The 20,645-nt window shown below is 36.2% G+C and overlaps 5 protein-coding genes across 9 annotated transcripts in view; 2 read left to right on the top strand and 3 right to left on the bottom strand.

Annotated features, from left to right (window-relative positions):
* Nucleotide 1: 1 nt before the first annotated feature.
* LOC116181056 (nurim homolog) lies at nucleotides 2-1,161 on the top strand. The gene is made up of 5 exons (XM_031501286.1): nucleotides 2-145; nucleotides 225-377; nucleotides 423-592; nucleotides 636-937; nucleotides 988-1,161. Exons 2-5 carry the CDS (start codon nucleotides 239-241, stop codon nucleotides 1,118-1,120), a joined length of 744 nt encoding a protein of 247 aa, XP_031357146.1. The 5' UTR covers nucleotides 2-145; nucleotides 225-238; the 3' UTR covers nucleotides 1,121-1,161.
* LOC116181057 (EEF1A lysine methyltransferase 2) lies at nucleotides 1,146-1,955 on the bottom strand. The gene has a single exon (XM_031501287.1). It carries the CDS (start codon nucleotides 1,793-1,795, stop codon nucleotides 1,163-1,165), a length of 633 nt encoding a protein of 210 aa, XP_031357147.1. The 5' UTR covers nucleotides 1,796-1,955; the 3' UTR covers nucleotides 1,146-1,162.
* Nucleotides 1,956-3,276: 1,321 nt separating this feature from the next.
* LOC116181053 (glutamate-rich WD repeat-containing protein 1) lies at nucleotides 3,277-5,055 on the top strand. Its single transcript, XM_031501284.1, has 4 exons — nucleotides 3,277-4,108; nucleotides 4,292-4,583; nucleotides 4,637-4,845; nucleotides 4,897-5,055. Exons 1-4 carry the CDS (start codon nucleotides 3,461-3,463, stop codon nucleotides 5,032-5,034), a joined length of 1,287 nt encoding a protein of 428 aa, XP_031357144.1. The 5' UTR covers nucleotides 3,277-3,460; the 3' UTR covers nucleotides 5,035-5,055.
* Nucleotides 4,995-10,254, bottom strand: LOC116181050 (mismatch repair endonuclease PMS2). 2 transcript variants are annotated; one of them, XM_031501281.1, is made up of 9 exons: nucleotides 10,024-10,254; nucleotides 9,815-9,974; nucleotides 9,420-9,765; nucleotides 8,795-9,375; nucleotides 6,723-7,626; nucleotides 6,571-6,671; nucleotides 5,354-5,451; nucleotides 5,154-5,306; nucleotides 4,995-5,107 (listed from the first exon to the last, which is right to left on the bottom strand). In XM_031501281.1, the coding sequence occupies exons 1-9, from the start codon at nucleotides 10,138-10,140 to the stop codon at nucleotides 5,042-5,044; spliced, it is 2,526 nt and encodes an 841-aa protein (XP_031357141.1). In that variant the 5' UTR covers nucleotides 10,141-10,254; the 3' UTR covers nucleotides 4,995-5,041. The 2 variants fall into 2 exon arrangements, with proteins under 2 accessions (XP_031357141.1, XP_031357140.1); XM_031501280.1 differs by having other exon boundaries at nucleotides 5,052-5,306.
* Nucleotides 10,255-12,607: 2,353 nt separating this feature from the next.
* LOC116180985 (F-actin-uncapping protein LRRC16A) overlaps nucleotides 12,608-20,645 on the bottom strand; it is a 53,814-nt gene continuing 45,776 nt past the window's right edge. For 3 of the 4 annotated variants that reach the window (XM_031501190.1, XM_031501191.1, XM_031501189.1), the window contains 14 exons: nucleotides 20,451-20,638; nucleotides 19,097-19,174; nucleotides 18,599-18,780; nucleotides 17,643-17,794; nucleotides 16,757-17,586; nucleotides 16,535-16,710; nucleotides 16,263-16,485; nucleotides 16,083-16,103; nucleotides 15,825-16,023; nucleotides 14,106-14,351; nucleotides 13,816-14,058; nucleotides 13,521-13,760; nucleotides 13,367-13,422; nucleotides 12,608-13,306 (listed from right to left, as the gene is read on the bottom strand). In XM_031501190.1, coding sequence (XP_031357050.1) covers nucleotides 13,205-13,306; nucleotides 13,367-13,422; nucleotides 13,521-13,760; nucleotides 13,816-14,058; nucleotides 14,106-14,351; nucleotides 15,825-16,023; nucleotides 16,083-16,103; nucleotides 16,263-16,485; nucleotides 16,535-16,710; nucleotides 16,757-17,586; nucleotides 17,643-17,794; nucleotides 18,599-18,780; nucleotides 19,097-19,174; nucleotides 20,451-20,638 — 2,936 coding nt within the window. In that variant the 3' untranslated portion in view covers nucleotides 12,608-13,204. The remainder of the gene's footprint in view (nucleotides 13,307-13,366; nucleotides 13,423-13,520; nucleotides 13,761-13,815; nucleotides 14,059-14,105; nucleotides 14,352-15,824; nucleotides 16,024-16,082; nucleotides 16,104-16,262; nucleotides 16,486-16,534; nucleotides 16,711-16,756; nucleotides 17,587-17,642; nucleotides 17,795-18,598; nucleotides 18,781-19,096; nucleotides 19,175-20,450; nucleotides 20,639-20,645) is intronic. The other variant, XM_031501192.1, reaches the window with a different exon arrangement.

Below are 20,645 nucleotides of genomic sequence, written 5' to 3' on the forward strand. Positions count from 1 at the left end.
ATATTCAGAGGTCCTCAAAAGTGGTATCATTTAAAAATGTTAAGATTTTGTTATTATTATAAATAAATAAACAATTCTTATTTTCATTTTTTGTGTGTATGTCTATTTTTACGTAAATGTGAAAGATGACCGACTTTTAACGCAAGTAAGTTAAATCATTGAATAATAATCATTATTCAATGGTAGTGTAATCGCCAGCGGCACTAAAGCTGTTTTGATTGAAGCATTTGAATACAAAATGGCCGTATGGGAAAAGTTCAAAATTGGATTTTGCTTTCTTCTAATAGTCGTAACGATCTGCACCACCTTCAATGCCGTCGTTGGACTGATGATATTTTTATCTGACCCACATTACAAACTTCACACTTGGAATAAAGGTAGAATGTTAAACCAAATTTTTTTTTGAATTTATCAAATTCTAGACTGGGTTAAAACATCATGGTCCCTTTTTATCAACCAGCTATTACTCGTCATGTTCATCGTACAGCATTCCCTGCTCGCTTTACCCACCGTTAAGAATCGCATGCTTTCGTCAAATCTTAAAGTTTTTCAACGTTGCATTTATATCATTCTGACGTCTGTGTCCTTACAGGTAAATTCGCTCGTAAGGCATTTATCTAATTTGTATTTTGTAGATTCTATTGAAGTACTGGCATCCCATTCCCGAAGTAGTTTTGTGGAGTATTAATACGAATGTACGATTTTATTGGTGGTCCTTCCTGCTGTTGCATACGTTTGCTTGGATTTTAATTTATATTGGGACAATTTGTTTGGATGTAAACGAATTGCTCGGTATAAAACAGGTGTATTATAATATACGTCAATTACCCGATCCCAGCGAGTATAAGTCGCCAGATTTAAAAAGATTATATTTACACATGAGACACCCCAGCTTCATCGGATTTGTCGTCATACTTTGGTTTATACCGTTTATGAGGTTAGTTATTCCGAAGGTTTCGCACTAATTACGTCGACTTTACTTTTTAGCTTAGATCGTTTCGTATTGGCACTGATTTTAAGTGCTTACATGTATTTGGGTTGGAATACAGATAGTGCGGATCACAAGTACCAAGAATTACAAAGCCGTCGTAAATTTTACGAATTGAATTATTTAAAATAATTTTATAGACTTAACAACAATAACATTAATTTGATAACTTGTTTATTTCTTTTTAAAAATAATGCAACTAACAACACTGCCTATACTTCCTCCAAATTTGAACTGTGGAGTTGGAATTACATCGTGTAAATAGAAATGAGTGTCAAACTGTAACGTTAATTCTTCCTTAGTCCAATTGCAGGATGTTATTACCAATACACCGTTATCTGTTAAATGTTTATGTATATTTGTAATGTAAAGAGATCGTTCCTTTTGGGCATCCTTACTTAAACTTATCGCGTCGTAGGTGCCTTTATCAAGAATTACATCGTAACTATTACAAATACCATCACGTAGAATGTCACCAACAGAATAATTAATATCGGCTTGGTAGTGTGACGATACCTCCTTTGCCAAAGTGATCGCATCTCCCGAATAATCGATACCGTTCAAATTCGTGTAGCCTGCTCGCGAAAGTTGCACAAGTAGCATACCGTTTCCGCAACCTACGTCAAGAATACGGTTCGACTTTTGAATGTTATCTTCGTTCCATTTAACAATGCGATCGGCTATGTCTTCTCCAAACCATACTTCCCCTATATCGCCGTGGTTACGAAAATTCTTCACCTCCGTTTCGTAAACCTTCTTCCAATACTCTTGTGTGCCCAATTCTGACTGTTCTAATTCTTCAAACATTATTTAAGTAATAATCGCACTGACCTCTATTTAGATCAGTGAATAATCGTGGACTAATTTATCACTGCTCTAAAATCGCCCCCAAATTATGATTGTTGCTGTTGGAATTGTTGAACAAAATTTAGGAAGATTTTGTGGCCAAGTTGGTACCTAATGGTTCATTTGTCTAAAGCGTCGTCTACACACAACATCATGTATGAGTGTTAAGGTACCTTTACACTATAATATATCTCACATGATTTTTTATATGATATTTACTATACCAACATATTTTTCGTATGAGTTTTAATGTTTTAATTTACACTTGACAGGTTTTTCATATGACTTTAATACAAGAAGTTACGAAACCTATATAACTTCTCTAAATTAAAATGTTCCAAGTTCCAAGATTGGGCTACTATAATAGTTCAAAAGTTACAGCCCTTTGAATTTTCTTTCGAAATTGGTTTCTAGTCTATAACTTTTGATTGAGAAGTCTGATCGAAAAAGTACGAATTGTTTTGAATTCTACGCACCAAAATTAATAAGAACAAGTGTTTTACCGAGAAATTTTGGTGCAGTCGATTTTTGGAAAAAAGGAAGGTTATACACTGCCTTTTTTTTTGCCCCGAAAAAAAAATTGTCTTAGATCGACCCGGAAAAAAATTTTTCTTATAGAACGTGGCCTGTAGAATCCGTAATTTCAAACAGTTCCAAGATTGGGCTACTAGTTCAAAAGTTACAGCCCTTTGAATTTTTTTTCGAAATTGGTTTCTAGTCTATAACTTTTGATTGAGAAGTCTGTTTTCAGTTTAATGACTAAGTACAACTTTTTGTAAAGTAGAAGTTATGGCTAGATAGATATCGCTAGATGACGACAAAAAACTCTCCAACGCAAGAAACAAATTCAAATTGTCGCACGTTTGTTTTGAAAATTTGTTAACTAGCAGCTCCACGAGCTCTCGGACCTCGTGCGTCGAAATTTGCACTGAGTGCGTAATTGTTGCATCACATTTGCCAATGGAACACAGAAAATTGCCCTAAAATTACCAATAGAACGTAAAAATTGCACTCGTGCAGCACGAGTGTTGCCAATCGAAAACGCTATTAGACTTTGTCGGTGTGCGCAAACATGTAGTAAAGAATTTGACCATCTCGTATTCAGAGGGTTTTGTTTCTCTTTTTCAAATTTTATTTACACGAATAGCAAACAGTAAACCATTGCAAAACGATTCAAAACTACAACATGTATATGTCGTAGTCTTTTAATGAAATCCGTCATTTCACGAAACGCCTAGTCATTTATATGAAACTGTGGCACAGTGTACTTTCCAGGACCAAGCGATTGGATTCCCTTCCCATTCGAGATCGATAAATGGTATCCCTTATCGATCTAGAATCGGAAGGAAAACTACCCCACACGTACAAATTTTCAGCGTTTCACTAAATGACTAGGCCTCGGACTAGGCTTTTCGTGAAATGACAGATTTCACTAAAAGACTACGACATATACATACAAACGGCGCAAATGTGTATGATGTGTTGCCTAGTACTGGATTTGTAATATCGCACGTGGCCGTGAGGTGCCAACTTTATTCAATTGTTTGTGGATTGTGAGGGCATAACCTAAATTGTGCACGTGAAAATTTAAAATTTCCATTATTATTAACAATCCCAGTCTCTGTAATGAGTGCATCAAAAGAGGAATGCGACGAAATGCAACCGATGGAAGAAGATAACGAACAAGAACCTGAAAAATCCGTTTACTTGCCCGGTACTGTGTTAGAGGATGGAGAGGAGTTGGTGTGTGATCCGACAGCATACGTTATGCTACATCAATTGCAAACCGGTTCCCCCTGTTTAAGCTTCGACGTTATACCAGACAATATAACTCGTAACGAAGACAGTTACCCTTTAACTTGTTACCTTGTAGCCGGCACGCAGGCTATGGAAACTCACGCTAATAATGTTATTGTTATGAAACTCTCGAATCTACATCGTACATCTAAGCAGTCGGAAGAGGACGATTCTGACGAAGAAGAGGAAGAGGAGGTGCAATATCCCGCGATGGCGGCCAGTTTAATCAAACATCAGGGTGGGATCAATCGAACCCGGTGCACGGCGCTAAACGGTGTCGTGCTGGCGGCAACCTGGAGCGAATTGGGTCGCGTCAACATATGGGATTTGACCCAACAACTGCAGGCGGTGAACGATCGTGATTTATTAAAACGCTACGTCAAGGATAACGTCGGTAACGCAGTTAAACCACTGTTTACGTTCGCTGGACATCAACAGGAAGGGTTTGCAATTGATTGGAATTTGTTGGATCACGGAGTAAGTTACATCTTTTTGTTCTTTGTTTTTATTTGATGAATGCCGTTATCGATACCTTCCAATTTTTTCGGTTAGTAGCTATTTTTGTGCCTGTTTTGGCTTAACAGTCTAATTGAAACACTCGAACTGAACTCCCCCCTGCCTTCTACATATAAAACTAAAAAACTATTTCATCCTCTGTAGGTTCTCGCAACGGGCGATTGTAAAATGGACATTCACATTTGGAAACCGAAAGAAGGAGGAAGTTGGTTTGTAGATCAGCGCCCCTTAATTGGCCACAAGAGTTCGGTAGAAGATATACAATGGTCTCCCAACGAGCCTACGGTCTTGGCATCGTGTTCAGTGGACCGGAGCATACGTATTTGGGATATAAGAGCACCGCCGAGTAAAGCATGCATGCTTACGACCGAGAACGCACACACAAGTGACGTGAATGTTATAAGTTGGAATCGAAATGAGCCGTTTATTGTGAGTGGTAAGTGACTAATAACCGAATAGTTTCTTTTTCCTTAAAGCGAACGATTCCAGGAGGCGACGATGGAATTTTGAATATTTGGGATTTGAGAAGGTTTGCCGAGAAGCAACCTGTGGCAACTTTTAAACACCATACAGGTTCAATTACGAGTGTGGATTGGCATCCGACCGACTCTGCTGTGTTTGCATCTAGCGGCAGTGACGACCAAATCACGCTTTGGGATCTGTCGGTAGAGAAAGACGACGAATCGGAAGAAATACCGGTAAATCTTTTTAATTATGTTTTACAGGTGGTAAGTTTTCTTCTGCTTTAGGGATTACCTCCACAATTACTATTCATTCATCAAGGACAGAAAGATATAAAGGAGCTGCACTGGCATCCGCAAATACCTGGTCTAATCATAAGCACAGCATTGAGCGATTTTAATATATTTAGAACTATTAGTATATAATAAAATTTTAATTATTTCCAATTAATTGTAAATTAATCAAGTGTCGTATTGTCGGCCTTCCGTGGGGACAATTCTGAAAAAAAGCGATGAGGTGGACCAAAATTCTGTTGTACATTTACCCAAGGTTGGTCTATTACGCCCATATGATCTATGATACGCCTCATATCATTTTGGTTAAGAGGACAGCCCACCATTACGCTCTTACGACATGCCCTTGAGGCAAGCATGGATCGTACACGCGACGGTCTGCATATCGCATGGTTAACTTCTTCCTAAAATAGCGTTAAAGAGGATGACAAATTGTACACCTCAAACTTACCTGCAGCATGAACAGTATTTCGTCAATGTCGTCTTTTCCAAATACAAAATTTTTACTAATTGGCACTGCCGATAATTTCACCTTTTTTGTTGATGGCGCTGAAACATTTATAAATATAAAAATTGCAATATAAATGTGTTGTGATGTGATTATATATTAAGTAATTGCGAAAATACTACGCTCGAATCTAACAAGAAGTGTTCTTACCTGATTTAAACAAAAGTTTATCGAAATATTTCTACGAAAATTTTTAAGCAGAACATTGAGAACAAAAATATCAAACGCAAGATTTTTAAAACAAATATATAGTATATTAAGTATGGAGAACGGTAAGGGATTTTTACCGTTCGAAGACAATTGTTTGGAGGAGGAGCGAAGCGACGACTCCAATTATTGTCTGAGAACGGTAACCCTTAACGTTCGACGTGCTTATAACATTTTTTGCGCGATCGAAATTAAAATTATCCAACCAATATAAATATGCACTAAGAAATTAACGAGCAGAATAAATCGAAATGATCGAAGTGGTATGGTGTACATCACTAGGCAACCAGTTTAAATGTCAAAATTGAAATTAATAATTTCATAAAAATGTGCATGTGTCTGATGTAGTTTACTAGCTTTGTACTACCTTTATGACTTTATGAGCGTCTTGCTATAGGAAACAACAGCACAAATTGTACGATTAATGTACCTAACAATAATTAAAGATTAAATGTAATGTAAGATTATTGATTTTTAAAAAGGCGTCGTCGTAATCATAGCAACTGGTAAATTCTACGTACTGTCATGGAAACACCCATGGTAAATAGTCAGAAATGACCGATCGCGCAAAAAAGTATTTTAATTAAAAAAATCAGATAACACAATAATAATATTTAGAGAAATTTATGCTTTCATAGTCAAGTCTCACTGTTAATCTGAATCGCGAATAAAGAATTCTGTAAATTTCCAGCATTTAAAAGGGTACGAGTACCCTTTGGTGTTATTTAAAAAAAGTACAAGTTAATATTGGTTTGTGCACCATGTACCTCTTTGTCATAAGAGCCTCTCACACCTAAAGAAGCCAAGTTGCAGCTAATTATATACAAAGGTGGCACATCAATTTCCCGAGAAAAGAAATACGGATGAACGCAAATACAAGGGAATAAACACCTAATGGAAAAATATGCAGGAAAGATCGGGCATACTAGTACATAAAACGAGACAACACTGACCTTTATTATCGATGACAAATTTAAAACCGTTATTTCGAAAAACCCCCTCATTCTCGATTAGCAATTCCTCTTTGTCCGCCGACAGCTCAAGCGAACGCGGACTGCAAACAAGCTTAAAATGACATCATGCTAAACGGGTTTTAAAAACGTACTTGACAAGCGCCTGGCTTTCGATGACTGTATTCCTTTGCAAATCCTCAAAGTTGTACTTTTCATCGGTCGCGTGCTGATCGACGATAAACAGGTCGTCCTCAAATTTCGTTATGATAAAACCCAAATTGAATTGTCCGATTATCTCCATTTTTTCGAACGTGCCCCTCGTGATTTGTCGTTGTAATTCCTGCTCGGCCGCCTTATTCGCGTCGGGAGCGATCTTTGATCGAAATCGTAACTTGAAGTCTTTGCCAACCTTTTGTTGACTTCCGCTTATACGCTCGCGTATGTGACTTAGTGACGAGCGTACCGTTACAGACTTGATGGGTGAGTGTGTCGTATCGGAATCGTCAGTCTTTGTGTGGTTTTTTGGACTTATACGTGTAGAATTATCATTTATTTTTGCTTCTTCCGAATCCGGTAAGGAACTTACAAGTTTCAGTTCACTTTCAAGTTCCGTTCGGTTATCAACAATTTTAATTCTTTTTGCCGGATTGTGTACCATATCTACAAGAACTTGGGTGGCAGTCTCGAGTCGTTTTCCCAAAGATTTGCTCGAAGTCCTTGCTGTTGGAATTTGAACTTCTGAGGAATGTGATTCTGCTAGCTTTTCTTCCTCTTCAACACCTTCAATAAAGCTTCGGGAGCCTGGAGATTCACTGGGTGTAACACCTTGTTGCACATCTGACTGTGAACTTTCGATGTTGTCTTCAGGTATTCTAGGAGGTTCACTACTGTCAGCTGGCCTGCCTTCAATATCTTGCGCAATTTGGATAAGATTCTCCAGCCTTTCTTCTGGAGTTTTTGTTGGTATTACGCCGAAATCTGTTAATGCCGATTGTTTCGTCTTCTGGATGTTCGTTTTGTTTTGTTTCTTAAAGGACTCCAATTTCAAAGAGGTAGCTGTAAGTTAATACATTACAATAGTTTATGGTTGCAACAAATACAATATCCGTTTCGAAAGCATGGACAGTAGCGAATTTACCTCAATTGTGAGACCCGAAGTGGTTGAGGGTGACTGATTGTGTCTAGCTCACCTAACCATTATGTAAAAGGCTTAAGAAATCAAAAATATCTTTAGTAGTTTTGAAAATATCGCAAAAAAACATTATTCAGACACTTTTTAATTTTTCGGGAAGAGTGCTTTGGAAAAACAAAACGTTCTTTTATCGTGAACAAAAGTATGACAGTTTGATCCATCTGTCTGGTTAGAGCATTGGCAGGGAACTAGTTGAGTTCAGATTTTCATCTGAATATAATTGAACATTCGTTTTGCAAGAAAATTATAATTCAAATTAGAACAAAATACTTAAGAAGAAATAATATTTTCACAATAAATCTAGCACAAACGTAAATTACACTACTTGAAATAAGTAGACCTTTTGTTCACAACAAAAGAACGTTTTGTTTTTCCAAAGCACTCTTTGCAGAAAATTAAAATTGTAATTTTAGGAAAAATGTGTTGCTGAACCACCATGTGTGATATCGTTGTAAAGAGAAAAAAAGACGTAATCTCAAAATGTCAAAATCCAAAACGGCGCCCATAAGAAAAATTAAAGTTGCCACGTGTTTCTCAGTCATCTTAAAAGTTATTGAAAACGGGATGCCATATTCGAAATCTTCATTAAAAAGTGTCCGAATAATGTGTTAATTAGAAATGTCTACTACAATTAGTTTATCATAAAAACAGAAATTATCGTTTTTTTGCGATATCTTCAAAACAATTGAAGATATTTCAAATTTCTTTTCAGATTCTTATTCGGCACGAAAATTGGCAACTTTTCCCCCATTTAGGTAACCAACTTTCTATCTCTTAAGATAAGCGAGATCCCCATAGTGGCACTCGAAAAATGGACACCGTGTATATTGCTGCCTTTTTGAACTGAATAAAATTTCCTTTCGCTTTTATGCCTTTAAGAATATTCCAACGACGCTTAACACAACCACTCTCACAACAATTAAGCAAAAAAAATTGACAAACAGGAAACAATTACAACAGACTGCCAATAAAACGTCTGTGACCATCAGATAAGATCTCCAATGAACAATTAAATTTAATATTTAAGTATACCTAATTTGTTGTCATTCTTAATATCAACATCGAGCGTTTTCCCCCCAATTTTTCCGCTGGATGGAGGTAATGTTGACAAGGAACCCCTGAAATGATCACCTAGAGAGGTCTTCAATGTGGCCAGCAATAACTTTTCCTTTTCGAGAAATATCTGCCGTTTATCGGGCGTAACGTTAACGTCGACGAATAACTTTTCCATAACCACATTCAGGAAGACGAACGGAAACTGATTTGGATTGAATTGCTTGTACGTGTCGTTGATTAGTTTACTGATTTTGTTCGGCTCGCAAGGTCGTTCGTTGACGTAGAAAAACTGGCGGTCGTTGGTGCTGCGGCCGCTTCCGTGCGATGCGCTCGAAATTAGCAGCTCAAAATTAAAAGGCAACGGCTCTCTCGGTGACGCTCTAACTTTGTATTCCTCCAGGACGCTTTCGTCCGGATCTATCATCTTGACGTCCGACAAAAGATGGACTTGCTTTGGCCCAAAAACGTGCATAATATTATCACGAACCGAACTGGAACCCTCGGTACATATAACGGTAGATCGCGGAGAATTGTTTGTTTCATTAACGCAAGTAAATCTAAAAGAGAATTTATTCAGTGGACCAAATGAGAGGACACCTACTTAACTCCTTTCGCAACGAGGCAATATGCCTGGAGCATTTGGCACATTTTACTGTACTCTTTCTTTAGATTCTTCTTAAACTCCTTTCGTCTAACGGGTAAAGTGGAAAATAAACCTTTTAAAGTTACTGTAGTCCCTATTTCCCTGGCGGCCGGTACTTGGGACGTAATGCCGCCAGCATTGTCATAACAAATTTTTGATCCGCGCTCCGATGTACCGTGTCTCGTAGTAATGCTAAGCTCCGCCAGTGCGCAAAGTGAACTAAGCGCTTCGCCTCTAAATCCCAACGTTGCAATCGAATCTAAATCACTAAACTCCCTAATCTTTGAAGTATAATACTTAAGTGCTAAAATATCGATTACTAGCTCGACAATATTGTTCGAAATTGCTCTTACTAAGCGCTTGGAAATTGTCCGACCTTACACCACATCCGTTATCTCTCACCTCGACAAGCTCTTCACCAAATTGTTTTAAACGTACGTCGATACTTTTAGCACCTGCATCTAAGGCGTTTTCGACCAATTCCTTTACAGCAATGGCCAGACTTAAAACAACCTAAAAAAACGTAGAATTCATACTGTACGAACAGAAAGAAGCAAATTACCTGACCAGAACATATGCGATGAACTGTATTACGATTGATCGGTTTGATAGTATCAGAATGCGATTCCTCATTGTCGGACACATCTTCCATGTGCATATTATTAGACATGGACAACATACAGTAGTTATGTATATATTATATAAATAAAAAATTGTAGACTTTTTAAAAGTAGTTAAAATATTATAACCAAACGGCGCCAAAAAATGTTGACAGTGACACTTAGGTTTTTCAGCGCCATCTTTCTTTTTTTTTAGAAGGAATACGGTGGCTAAAGCATACCTATGTTGCCGTGTATACAGGGTGGATTTTAGAGCAAATAGTTATTTGTTTCATTAGTACAAAAAATGTCAGTTTTCGGGACGAGGAAGATAGTTGCTGGACGACGCGTTAGCGGAGTCCAGCAACCTTCCGAGTTCCGAAAACGCATTTTTTGTACGAATAAAACATAAAATTTTTTCTCCAACCCCCTTTACTTCAAATTATATTCAAATTTAGATTCAGTCACAGTTTCACTACTATAGTATAAGAACTTCTGCTTTCTTGTCCTCACGTGTCATGCCACTCTATGCTTTTAGGTTAACTTATAACCTATTCGTTCTTACTTCTGACTTCTCACCTCTCGCGACTTTGTAGGGAGCAAATCTTGAGGTAGCATGTTCTGCCGTTTCTAAAATCTCTGGCGAAGTGCAATCCATGTCGCTATCAGTTTCAGTCATTTCTATTGTATACACAATTAATATTGTTATATTTTGTATTGAAATAACAAACTTACCATACAGTTTTTTAATTAAAATTAAATGCAATTAACTTTTTCAAATTTTGAATTCAAAATGACAGATAATAGTGCAATGGGTCTGAAGTAGATGGCGTTACGCGCGACGGCGGGTTGTATACGTATTAAAATTACGTTCATCCAATATGTAAATTACATTACACATGGTTTAAATAAAAATAGCGAGCGTAAATCATTTTCAATACATGTACATACGTATAGGTAACATCATTATTTGCATTGAATAAGCAAAAATATTTGATTTGTATGTATAGAAATATCTTACAACCTGCAATGTAAAACGATGTCAATGTGACATATCTCCGTGATTGTAATTTTTTAATTGGCCAACTTTCAAGGTCAATTTCTTTTTGGTACTAGGACCAAAAGTATCCACTTTTTGTACAGTTGCCATGGTGAAAGCGATTAATCCGCAAAACGTCAATTTTACGTACCGAACACTGTCACAAAATAGCGTCTTATTCAGGTGGTTGGAGAAAAAATGTATTAGTTTTTTGTAAAAAAAAATTTTTTACGTCAATCAACCGTATTAGTTTTCAATTTTATGCATAATAAAGACGTTAAATTGGAAAAATAAAACCCGCATCTTTTTCAATAATCTGCGATGCCATGGAATTTTCTAAAACAAAAAGATATCGCACATTTTTGCTCTAAATAAATTGGGGAGCCAATAATCACATGTTATGAATTTTACATTGAAATCCCTATGATGCGTTACGCAAGTCACCACCCTGTATATATAAAAGTATATACAGCCTGTTTCAGAGTAAGCATCTTATTTTTTTTACCACACTATGGGTACTACTTTTCAAAATATTTGGCTGTAATATGTTTCAAGACATTATCTACGCGACGGTGATATCAGATTTTCAATTGGGCGAATTATTTCAAAATGGAAACTTTCAACTTGTTTTTAATAAAATGCCACCATTTTTAACATTGGAAATGTTTATGTTTTCGCGAGTGTTATTGTATATGGGTATAAAGTTATGAGTTTCGTTCTAGCTGTGAAAAGACGGCGGTTTCGTATCTGTAAGCATAATAGATAACAGATAATAAGTTTCATAAAACGCACAAAATTCCTATCTTTGTTTAATTTAGGTCAGACAAGATAACAGCGATGACTGTTTCTTTCAATCGCTTGCTCACAGTTATAATGAAAAAGGCGAGGAAAAAGGTTCCAAAAACACGATCAGAAAACTTGATGAAAATGAGAAAAATTTGCTATGGCTACCAGAGAAACCATGCGCTATTCTGCCCTTTTATGTCTAAGAATACATGTACCAAAATTGGTTCAGCCGTTTAGCACGAAAAGAGCTTCAAAACGTGTATTTCCGTCAAAAAGTGGGGAATAATTTTTGTCCCCAATGCAATACCTCCCTTACTTAAGTGTGGGTGGTAAAAAAATAATAAAATCATACATTTATGAATCTTTTAAAGTTTGTGAGAGATTTTAAGCTCCAACTCAAAATTATAAATATCGATTAATATAAGAATATTAAATGAGCTATGTGATGGTTTTGTCCGTCCGTTCGTCTGTATGTTCCTTGTTTAACTGAAGAACGAAAAAAGACAGTAATGTCAAACGTTCGCTAACCGATTTCTATCAGTTCAAGGATCAGTGTTACATATTGAATATGAGCCGGACTAAAGGCCGGGTTTCCGAACGCGAGGCGAGTGGCAAAAAATTCCCAGTACTGAAAATAATATGTGATTCTTCGTATCTTGTTTGTTAGGGCGACAGTATACTCGGACTTTATTAAAACAAAGATTTATTGTAAAATGTCTAACTACATATAAAAAATAAACAGCACATAAAATAATGAAATTTGACAAGACACAAAAATTACGTTTACTTAAAATTGAAATGCAGATATAACAAAACATATCAATAACAGAACATTTAAACTGACTTAAGTATAACGATGTATTTCGAAGACGCATTAAAGTTTAGAGGTTTTATTTTCGGTACCTGAATATCAGTTAAAGAAAATAAAACCCAATGGAAGTACGTACACACTATGTACAAGTACCAGAACGTGTACTTAGAATGTAGATCAAAAATTGTGCATCTAAGAATGCATGAATAGCGACAGTGGTCTGCAAGTAAAAAAATTGTATCGTCAAGAATTACCAAAGAAACGTTATTTTTTTCCTATATCAAAAGCACCACCTTGTGCAAATGAATCGTTTAACGTGCGACACTACGAAAAGGTAAAAAACAGTGACAATGTTCTTAGTCTAATTAAATTAGTAAATTAGTCATGTAAATCATATCACAAATGCTACGTCAAAAACTGATCTAAATAAGCACATTTTTAATCTACACAGTCATTGGAAATAGTCCAACGAATAAATTGCACTGAGTCGCCTAATTCCCCAAATTGTTCATCGAGTAATGTGCGTATCTTCGGTAACATTGCAATTGCTGTCACGACGATTAGTATAACTACTGGAAGACAACAACCCCCGTTTGCTATCCGCTATCACCTTCAAGAAACGTCAAATTAATGTCACATAAAATATCGGGAAACTTGACATATCAAATACCTTAGGCTTAGGCATAAATTTGAGGTCGCTGCGGTCAGACAAATAGCTCTGGAATACTGCTCACAAAAACATAGAAACAAAGCCAAACTAAAGACGAAGGCAACACAAAAAATGCACAAGCAAAACTTGTCAAAATAACATTTGCTCACGTTACCTGATTTTTTTAGTTTATTTTCCTTTGTGATACGTCTATCTATCGAAGAAGACTCGGAACTGTCAAGCGCGTCACCAGAGTCTGGCGTATTCCCGGTGGAGTTTACGGGTGACGAGCCATCGCTCAATAAACTTAAATCTGTCGAGCGTGGTTCCGAGTTCACCATTGACCACGGACGTGGTTTAGGAGCAATAGGTGGAGCCGATTTCAATTTGGTAAGCGATAAAGAATCAGTATTGGCTAGTTCGAATGAATTAAAAACATCAATATAATAACAACATTTATTTAATAATACCTGTTTTAGAACTATCTGGAGAAACTCCTTTTGAGAGAGTACCGCTCGGAGAGGAATGGTCCAATGGAATGTGCATTTCAGCAGCAATGCTTCCATCACTGCTTTCCCTCGACAATAAACTGTCTCCAGTCAGTCTGCGCGCTAAGGGTGAAGAAACATCCGAATTACTTTTCCTAGTTAACAGTGGCGAATATTTCTCTAAATTATCGCTCGACCTCGACCTCGGAGTGGGGTTTAGCAAACCTGTTGGCAGGGTTAAAGCGAATGTTTTCTTGTAACACAGAAATTACCTTTTAAGTGAGGTGAGTTACGACTTAATTTCGGTGTTTTACGATCCTCATTCAAAATAGGAGAAGCAAAATCGTGATTCGGACTTCCTTCCGCTTGAAAGGAACTGCAATCGTCGGACGTGGGCGTAACCGATCCCGGTCGAAAGAAGGTATCTAAACCTTCTCCTAAGTCCGGCGCATCTGCAGACTCGCCAGGTCTTAACAAAGGGCGGGTGGGAGCTCTCGTCTTGGTTCGACGAGGACGACCTATATATATTATAAATTGGAAGGATAACATTTTGTTTTATTTATCGTTTGGTAGTTTTGTTAATACACGGTGTCCATTTTTCGAGTGCCACTATGGGGATCTCACTTATCTTAAGAGATAGAAAGTTGGTTAAATGGGGGCAAAGTTGCAAATTTTCGTGCTGAATAAGAATCTGAAAAGAAATTTGAAATATCTTCAATAGTTTTGAAGATATCGCAAAAAAACGAAAGTTTCTGATTTTTGTTTTTAATTTTTTTGTGATAAACTAATCGTAGTAGACATTTCTAATTAACACATTATTCGGACACTTTTTAATGGAAATTTCAAATATGGCATTCTGTTTTTAATAACTTTCAAGATGACGGAGAAACACGTGGCAACTTTAGTTTTTCTTATGGGCGCCATATTGAATTTTGACATTTTGGGATAACGTCTTTTTTTCTCTTTACAACGATACATCACACATGGTGGTTCAGTAACACATTTTTCGTAAAAATACAATTTTTAGTTTTTTGAGAAGAGTGCTTTGGAAAAACAAAACGTTCTTTTGTTGTAAACAAAAGTTTGACAGTTTGATCCATCTGTCAGGTTGCAGCGTTGTCAGAGAAGTAGAAATTCGATTTTCATCTGAACAGAATTGAACCTTCGTTTTGCACAAAAATTATAATTCAAATTAGACCAAAATACATCATAACATGTGTTCAAATTGCCCACCTCCTAATTCTGAGCACTGTGCCACTCTCTTCCTAAGATTTGCTATGGCTCTTGACACATCCCTTCTTCGAATCTTGTGCCTGAGAGTGCTCCCAATTCTATGACGAAGTTCATCAAGGTCGACCGGCAATGTTTTGTAAATTCAGCTGGGCTGCAACTTCTTTTGAGGAGACAGATGGATTGTTTTATTGCACCTAATTAACAATTATTAAATGATGAATAGATCAGTAGTTGTAATCATGTAAAATTTTTACTGCTTGCAATATTGCCTACTCATATTCATTGGGTCTATCACCATATTGCTGTCTACCGAACCATATTCGCCCAAGTTTTTATGCAGCAAAGAAAAATCCCTCAAACTAGATTGTTGCCGCTCTGGATAACGCTGCAAGTATGTTGCAGCAGCCATATGTGGGCATTTCAATGAAAAGTGTAGTAAATTTGCATCATATCTCTTTGATCTGCACTTGAAAAAGGCATTTTCGCAATACAACTAGCATAAACCTAAATGACACTACATGAAATAAGACAACCTTTTGACACAACAAAAGAACGTTTTGTTTTTCCAAAGCACTCTTCTCAAAAAATATTTACTTAAAATTATTTTTAGGAAAAATGTGACACTGGACCACCATGTGTGATATATCGTTGTAAAGAGAAAAAAAGACGTAATCTCAAAATGTGAAAATTCAAAATGGCGCACATTAGAAAAACTAGAATGGAGTTCCCAATTATTTAAATAAATAACCAAATTTTACCTTTGACGAGGTGTTGCAGTTGGTGAGTTGCATTTGGAAGCTCGGTAACAGAGTCTTCCTCTTCGGAATTACGAGAGATGCTCGGTAATAGACTAGGAATATCATCGGCTGATAAACCCTCGACACTATCCACAACTGACTTTGGTCTCAGTTTACGTCCATGTAAGCTTTTGCGTTTGATTGAAAGGTGTGGAGTGGCCTAGGTATTATATAAACCTATGACTAGTAATTCTTTAGAAACAGTGACGATATACTTACTAAATTTAAATATTCCAATTTCTGAACGTATGCAATGAATTTTTAATTAAAGTTTTACGTCAACTAATGATAGCGAGCTCTCAATTATAAACAGAGTGTATCAAAACGTTATGATTGTGCTTTTTTAATTTGTCAATCTTTGCAAATATTTGAGAGCACTTTTTAAAAGCGAAGACTTACCATTGGTGAATGATCAGACTGATGACTACTATCTGTAATTGATATATCTGATGCTCCGTGACGGGACGAATCGGAACTATTCAAACGAGATCTTCTGGGAGGCGAATCGAGATGTAAGCCGGACGTGTCACCAACCAAAATTTTGTAACTCCTTAACAATCCGTCTTGTACTTCATCAACAATGTGTTCCGATATTTGTATCGCCATGGAGGAACACACCTCCCTATTAAACAAATAAGGAAAATTGTGCTAAGAGCTGCTCCATTTTTTACCTTATCTTCGCCATAATGTCTAGTCCTGCTTGCTGCTTAATAGTGGTCGCTACGAATTCTAGCGGTATCTCGTTCTTACTTTTACAATCTTTCCTAATATCTTGAATTACAGGATTATCACGTAAAACATACGGACACAGGTCTTTACAGGTTTTTAACATTATTTCAGTTGTAGTCTGAAAGTGGTCGTTGAGGTTTTCCCCTTTTCTAAACAATATTTACCTGTAGATGATCGCCTATAGTGGCGTGAACATCACATATGACCTGTTGAAGTTTGGTTTCAAGTGGATGGGGTTCTTCTTTTTGTTGCGCGACTTCTTGAAGTCGAACTAAAACGTGTCGGCAGCTGTTGGCATCCTGAATAACACCGGTGGCATGATTAATGTCATTATTGGAAGATATCGACTCGGCAGTCATGTTTTTGATAGCTTCCTGTGTTTGAATGATGAGCCTTGCCATTGACTGTTGTTTTGAGCTAATTTGGAAACTAGGTTGTAAAACTAGAGAATTTCTGTTGACGTATTTTTTAGGAGCCGCATTTCTGTTAAGTAAATCTTGTATTTTCCGCATAATCGCTTCAGTACGCTCGGCCGACGCTTTCATGCAAGGAGTAACGTCGTAAATTGGATATGGCATGTATTGAACAGCGTGGTTACTTTCTAATGCGTACGCTATATCGTGAAAACCTTGCAGTGTTATATTGTTGCGGTCATAAATAATTGTGCGTAATCTACTATTAATTTGTAGAGCCTTAGCTAAAAGCCTAGCACCGGAGTCGCCAATTAAATTACCACTAATGTCTATCATTTCGAGACACTTATTATCGCCTAAGGCGTTCAGAAAATTATGCAGGTCAGACTTAAGCCTCGAGTCGGGAATCACTAAAGACTGCAAGACACAATCTTCATCTTGAATTATTTGTACTACTGAATCCATAACTGTTGAAACATGCTTCGCTTTCATATTAATCATGTTTCGGCCCATGCTTAAATGTTTTAAGGATTTATTTTTACTTATTGCTACTATAACTCCTGCCAGATCTACATCCATATCTGTAAGCAGTACACTTTAATCTATGGTTCCAGAAAAAAAGACACAATAAGCTTACTATTATCTGAGATATCTAGACTAGATATACATCGAACCCCATGAACACAAGATTCCAGTACATGCGCTCCCTGAGAACCCAATGAATTACTCGTCAAGTCTAAGCTCATCTCCTTAGTGTATTCGTTACAAGCCAATCCCAGTAACAAATTTCTACACAAATTTCAAATTAATAATCATACTTAGAATAGCCCAGGAGTCCGCAGTAGGTAAATAATTAATTATTTATTGTGTTTATTAACGTACGTTTTTAAAGTTCACCGCTGGAACATGGTGTCGAACCCTTAAGGCTACAACAGGGTTTTTTTCCGTTTTGAAAGATCGATTTACCGATTTAGAAAATTTCACTCATAGATAACTTGATTTTTTCAAAATCGATTTCTCAACACGTAATAGTTATTTACATATGAGTATGGTAAATCAAGGTTTACGTTAACGGGTAATGTTAACTGATTTAACATACAAATAATGTAAAACATTTTATTTCATACTACTCTTTTTTTTTTTAATTAAAATGCCATACAATTTTTGATTAGAATGTTGTACGCATTCAAATGAAAACAAAAGTCAATCACTTGATTTGCTTGATCTGACAGTAGTTTGACACATTAACATATAGGTTTATATGGATGTCAGTTGATGTTGCTAGGCAACATTTCCAGTCTGGTAAAATATGATTTACCAGACTCAAATGGGTCTGGGAAAGCGGCGATTACTAGATAGTATGAAATAAAAAGAATTCCACCATGCTAGCTCGAATTACATTGGTACATTTTATGGTAAGTAATTTCACAAAGTCACAGCTTGCTCAAAATAACTTTGACAATTACTACTACATTCAATTTTCTTCAGACATACCCTTTTTTTAAAAAATATCGATTTGCGGCTAAACTGTTGATTTTAGAGCAATAAAAAAAAAGAATGCTCGCTCCTGGACTACATCATTAATAGACTTACTTGAGCGCTTCTTGTGGCAGTTTACAAAATGCCATGTTAAGATACTTTAAACTTAGAGAGCTCGTAAAAAACTGTTTGAACGATAATGGCGATTCCTTACTTTTCTTACTACTAAAAGGGTTTTTCGATACATTTAAATGAACTAGATTACTTGTACAGCCTCGAACTAGAGCACCAAATAACTACAAAAATCAGCCTGATTAAACAAGACAACAGATGTAGGGTGTCCGGGATTCAGTGGGATTGCAATGGTAACTTTGCTATAAAAGATTAGATTCAATAGACAGTTTTATGGACTGACTAAAATTCTGAACGCAGTTTTGCGTTACTTCTGGAACGCATGATTTTTTAGGAATCAACCGTTTCCATTAAATAACTTTTAAACTGGTCAGAATTTTGAAATTTTCTACATGGATTTTATTCAGCACATTAATCTACACAACTTTGCCTTTGCAATCTCAATTGACCTGGAACACCCCATAGTTATGAATAACTCACACTATCTAAAATAATATCCGTCGATGAAAGATCCAAATGTCGCAACGCATTTGGTTGTCCCAACAAAGTATACAAATTCTAAAAATAAGCGTTATTAGAGTAATTATCTCACCTTACATCACGGTTCCAATACTTCTAAGAAATTTTCTGTGCAATGTACAATTAAAATTGTAATGGACCTATTTTAAGCACGAAGTAGAAGGTTTTTTAATTTTGTTTAGATATAGTGTGTGTGGATGAAAAATTTAAACAAAAGTGAAGCAATATTTTGTTCACTTCACAGAAAATACCTTAATTCTGATACGATTTATAAACGTATATCTACACGGTGTCCATTTTTCGAGTGCCACTATGGGGATCGAGTTGGTTAAATGGGGGCAAAGTTTCGAATTTTCGTGCTGAATAATAATCTGAAAAGAAATTAAAAATATCTTTAGTAGTTTTGAAAATATCGCAAAAAACATTATTCAGACACTTTTTAATTTTTCGAGAAGAGTGCTTTGGAAAAACAAAACGTTCTTTTATCGTGAACAAAAGTATGACAGTTTGATCCATCTGTCTGGTTAGAGCGTTGGCAGGGAACTAGTGGAGTTCAGATTTTCATCTGAATATAATTGAACCTTCGTTTTGCAAGAAAATTCAAATTAGAACAAAATAGTTAAGAAGAAATAATATTTTCACAATAAATCTAGCACAAACGTAAATTACACTACTTGAAATAAGCCAACCTTTTGTTCACAACAAAAGAACGTTTTGTTTTTCCAAAGCACTCTTCGCAGAAATTTAAAATTGTAATTTTAGGAAAAATGTGTTACTGAACCACCATGTGTGATATATCGTTGTAAAGAGAAAAAAAGACGTCATCTCAAAATGTCAAAATCCAAAACGGCGCCCATAAGAAAAATTAAAGTTGCCACGTGTTTCTCAGTCATCTTGAAAGTTATTGAAAACGGGATGCCATATTCGAAATCTCCATTAAAGTGTCTAAATAATGTGTTAATTAGAAACGTCTAGAACGATTAGTTTACTATGGAAAAATTAAAAACGAAAATCAGAAATTTTCTTTTTTTGCGATATTTTCAAAACTATTGAAGATATTTTAAATTTCTTTTCAGATTATTATTCAACACGAAAATTCGCAACTTTGCCCTCATTTAACCAAATGTCTATCTCTTAAGATAAGCGAGATCCCCATAGTGGCACTCGAAAAATAGACACCGTGTATATACTAAATGAATAATAATCGAAGGTCTTTTCAGAACCCTAGTGAAAAAATGCCAGCAGTAAATATCAATGAAATGATACAGATCAATACCAGAACACAAAGCAAACAGATTTTTCATAATATACTTACAACAATATCATCTTTTAAACTATTACCACTTAAACTGAGGTAGGTTAATGTGGTATATATGTTACTATTGGCAGTAAGTGCATAAGCTAATTGATTCACTCCTTTTGAAGTTAGCCCACAATGCGACAAGTTAAGATGCACCAGCCCTTTATTTAATCGGGACACGCAACCAGTTAGATTTATGGCACCTATGAG

This window comes from Photinus pyralis, unplaced genomic scaffold (assembly GCF_008802855.1).
Source record: "Photinus pyralis isolate 1611_PpyrPB1 unplaced genomic scaffold, Ppyr1.3 Ppyr1.4_LG9, whole genome shotgun sequence".
Taxonomy (NCBI): domain Eukaryota; kingdom Metazoa; phylum Arthropoda; class Insecta; order Coleoptera; family Lampyridae; genus Photinus; species Photinus pyralis.

Excerpts from the sequence above, each read along its gene's own strand:
- LOC116181056 (XM_031501286.1), top strand. The coding sequence starts at position 239 with ATGGCCGTATGGGAAAAGTTCAAAATTGGATTTTGCTTTCTTCTAATA. Across the intron at positions 593-635 it reads TGACGTCTGTGTCCTTACAG|ATTCTATTGAAGTACTGGCA; the intron begins GTAAATTCGCTC and ends TGTATTTTGTAG. Across the intron at positions 938-987 it reads TGGTTTATACCGTTTATGAG|CTTAGATCGTTTCGTATTGG; the intron begins GTTAGTTATTCC and ends TTTACTTTTTAG.
- LOC116181057 (XM_031501287.1), bottom strand. The coding sequence starts at position 1,795 with ATGTTTGAAGAATTAGAACAGTCAGAATTGGGCACACAAGAGTATTGG.
- LOC116181053 (XM_031501284.1), top strand. The coding sequence starts at position 3,461 with ATGAGTGCATCAAAAGAGGAATGCGACGAAATGCAACCGATGGAAGAA. Across the intron at positions 4,109-4,291 it reads GGAATTTGTTGGATCACGGA|GTTCTCGCAACGGGCGATTG; the intron begins GTAAGTTACATC and ends CATCCTCTGTAG. Across the intron at positions 4,846-4,896 it reads ACGAATCGGAAGAAATACCG|GGATTACCTCCACAATTACT; the intron begins GTAAATCTTTTT and ends CTTCTGCTTTAG.
- LOC116181050 (XM_031501280.1), bottom strand. The coding sequence starts at position 10,140 with ATGTTGTCCATGTCTAATAATATGCACATGGAAGATGTGTCCGACAAT. Across the intron at positions 9,376-9,419 it reads CTCGTTGCGAAAGGAGTTAA|ATTTACTTGCGTTAATGAAA; the intron begins GTAGGTGTCCTC and ends ATTCTCTTTTAG. Across the intron at positions 5,452-6,570 it reads ATTTGTCATCGATAATAAAG|CGCCATCAACAAAAAAGGTG; the intron begins GTCAGTGTTGTC and ends TAAATGTTTCAG.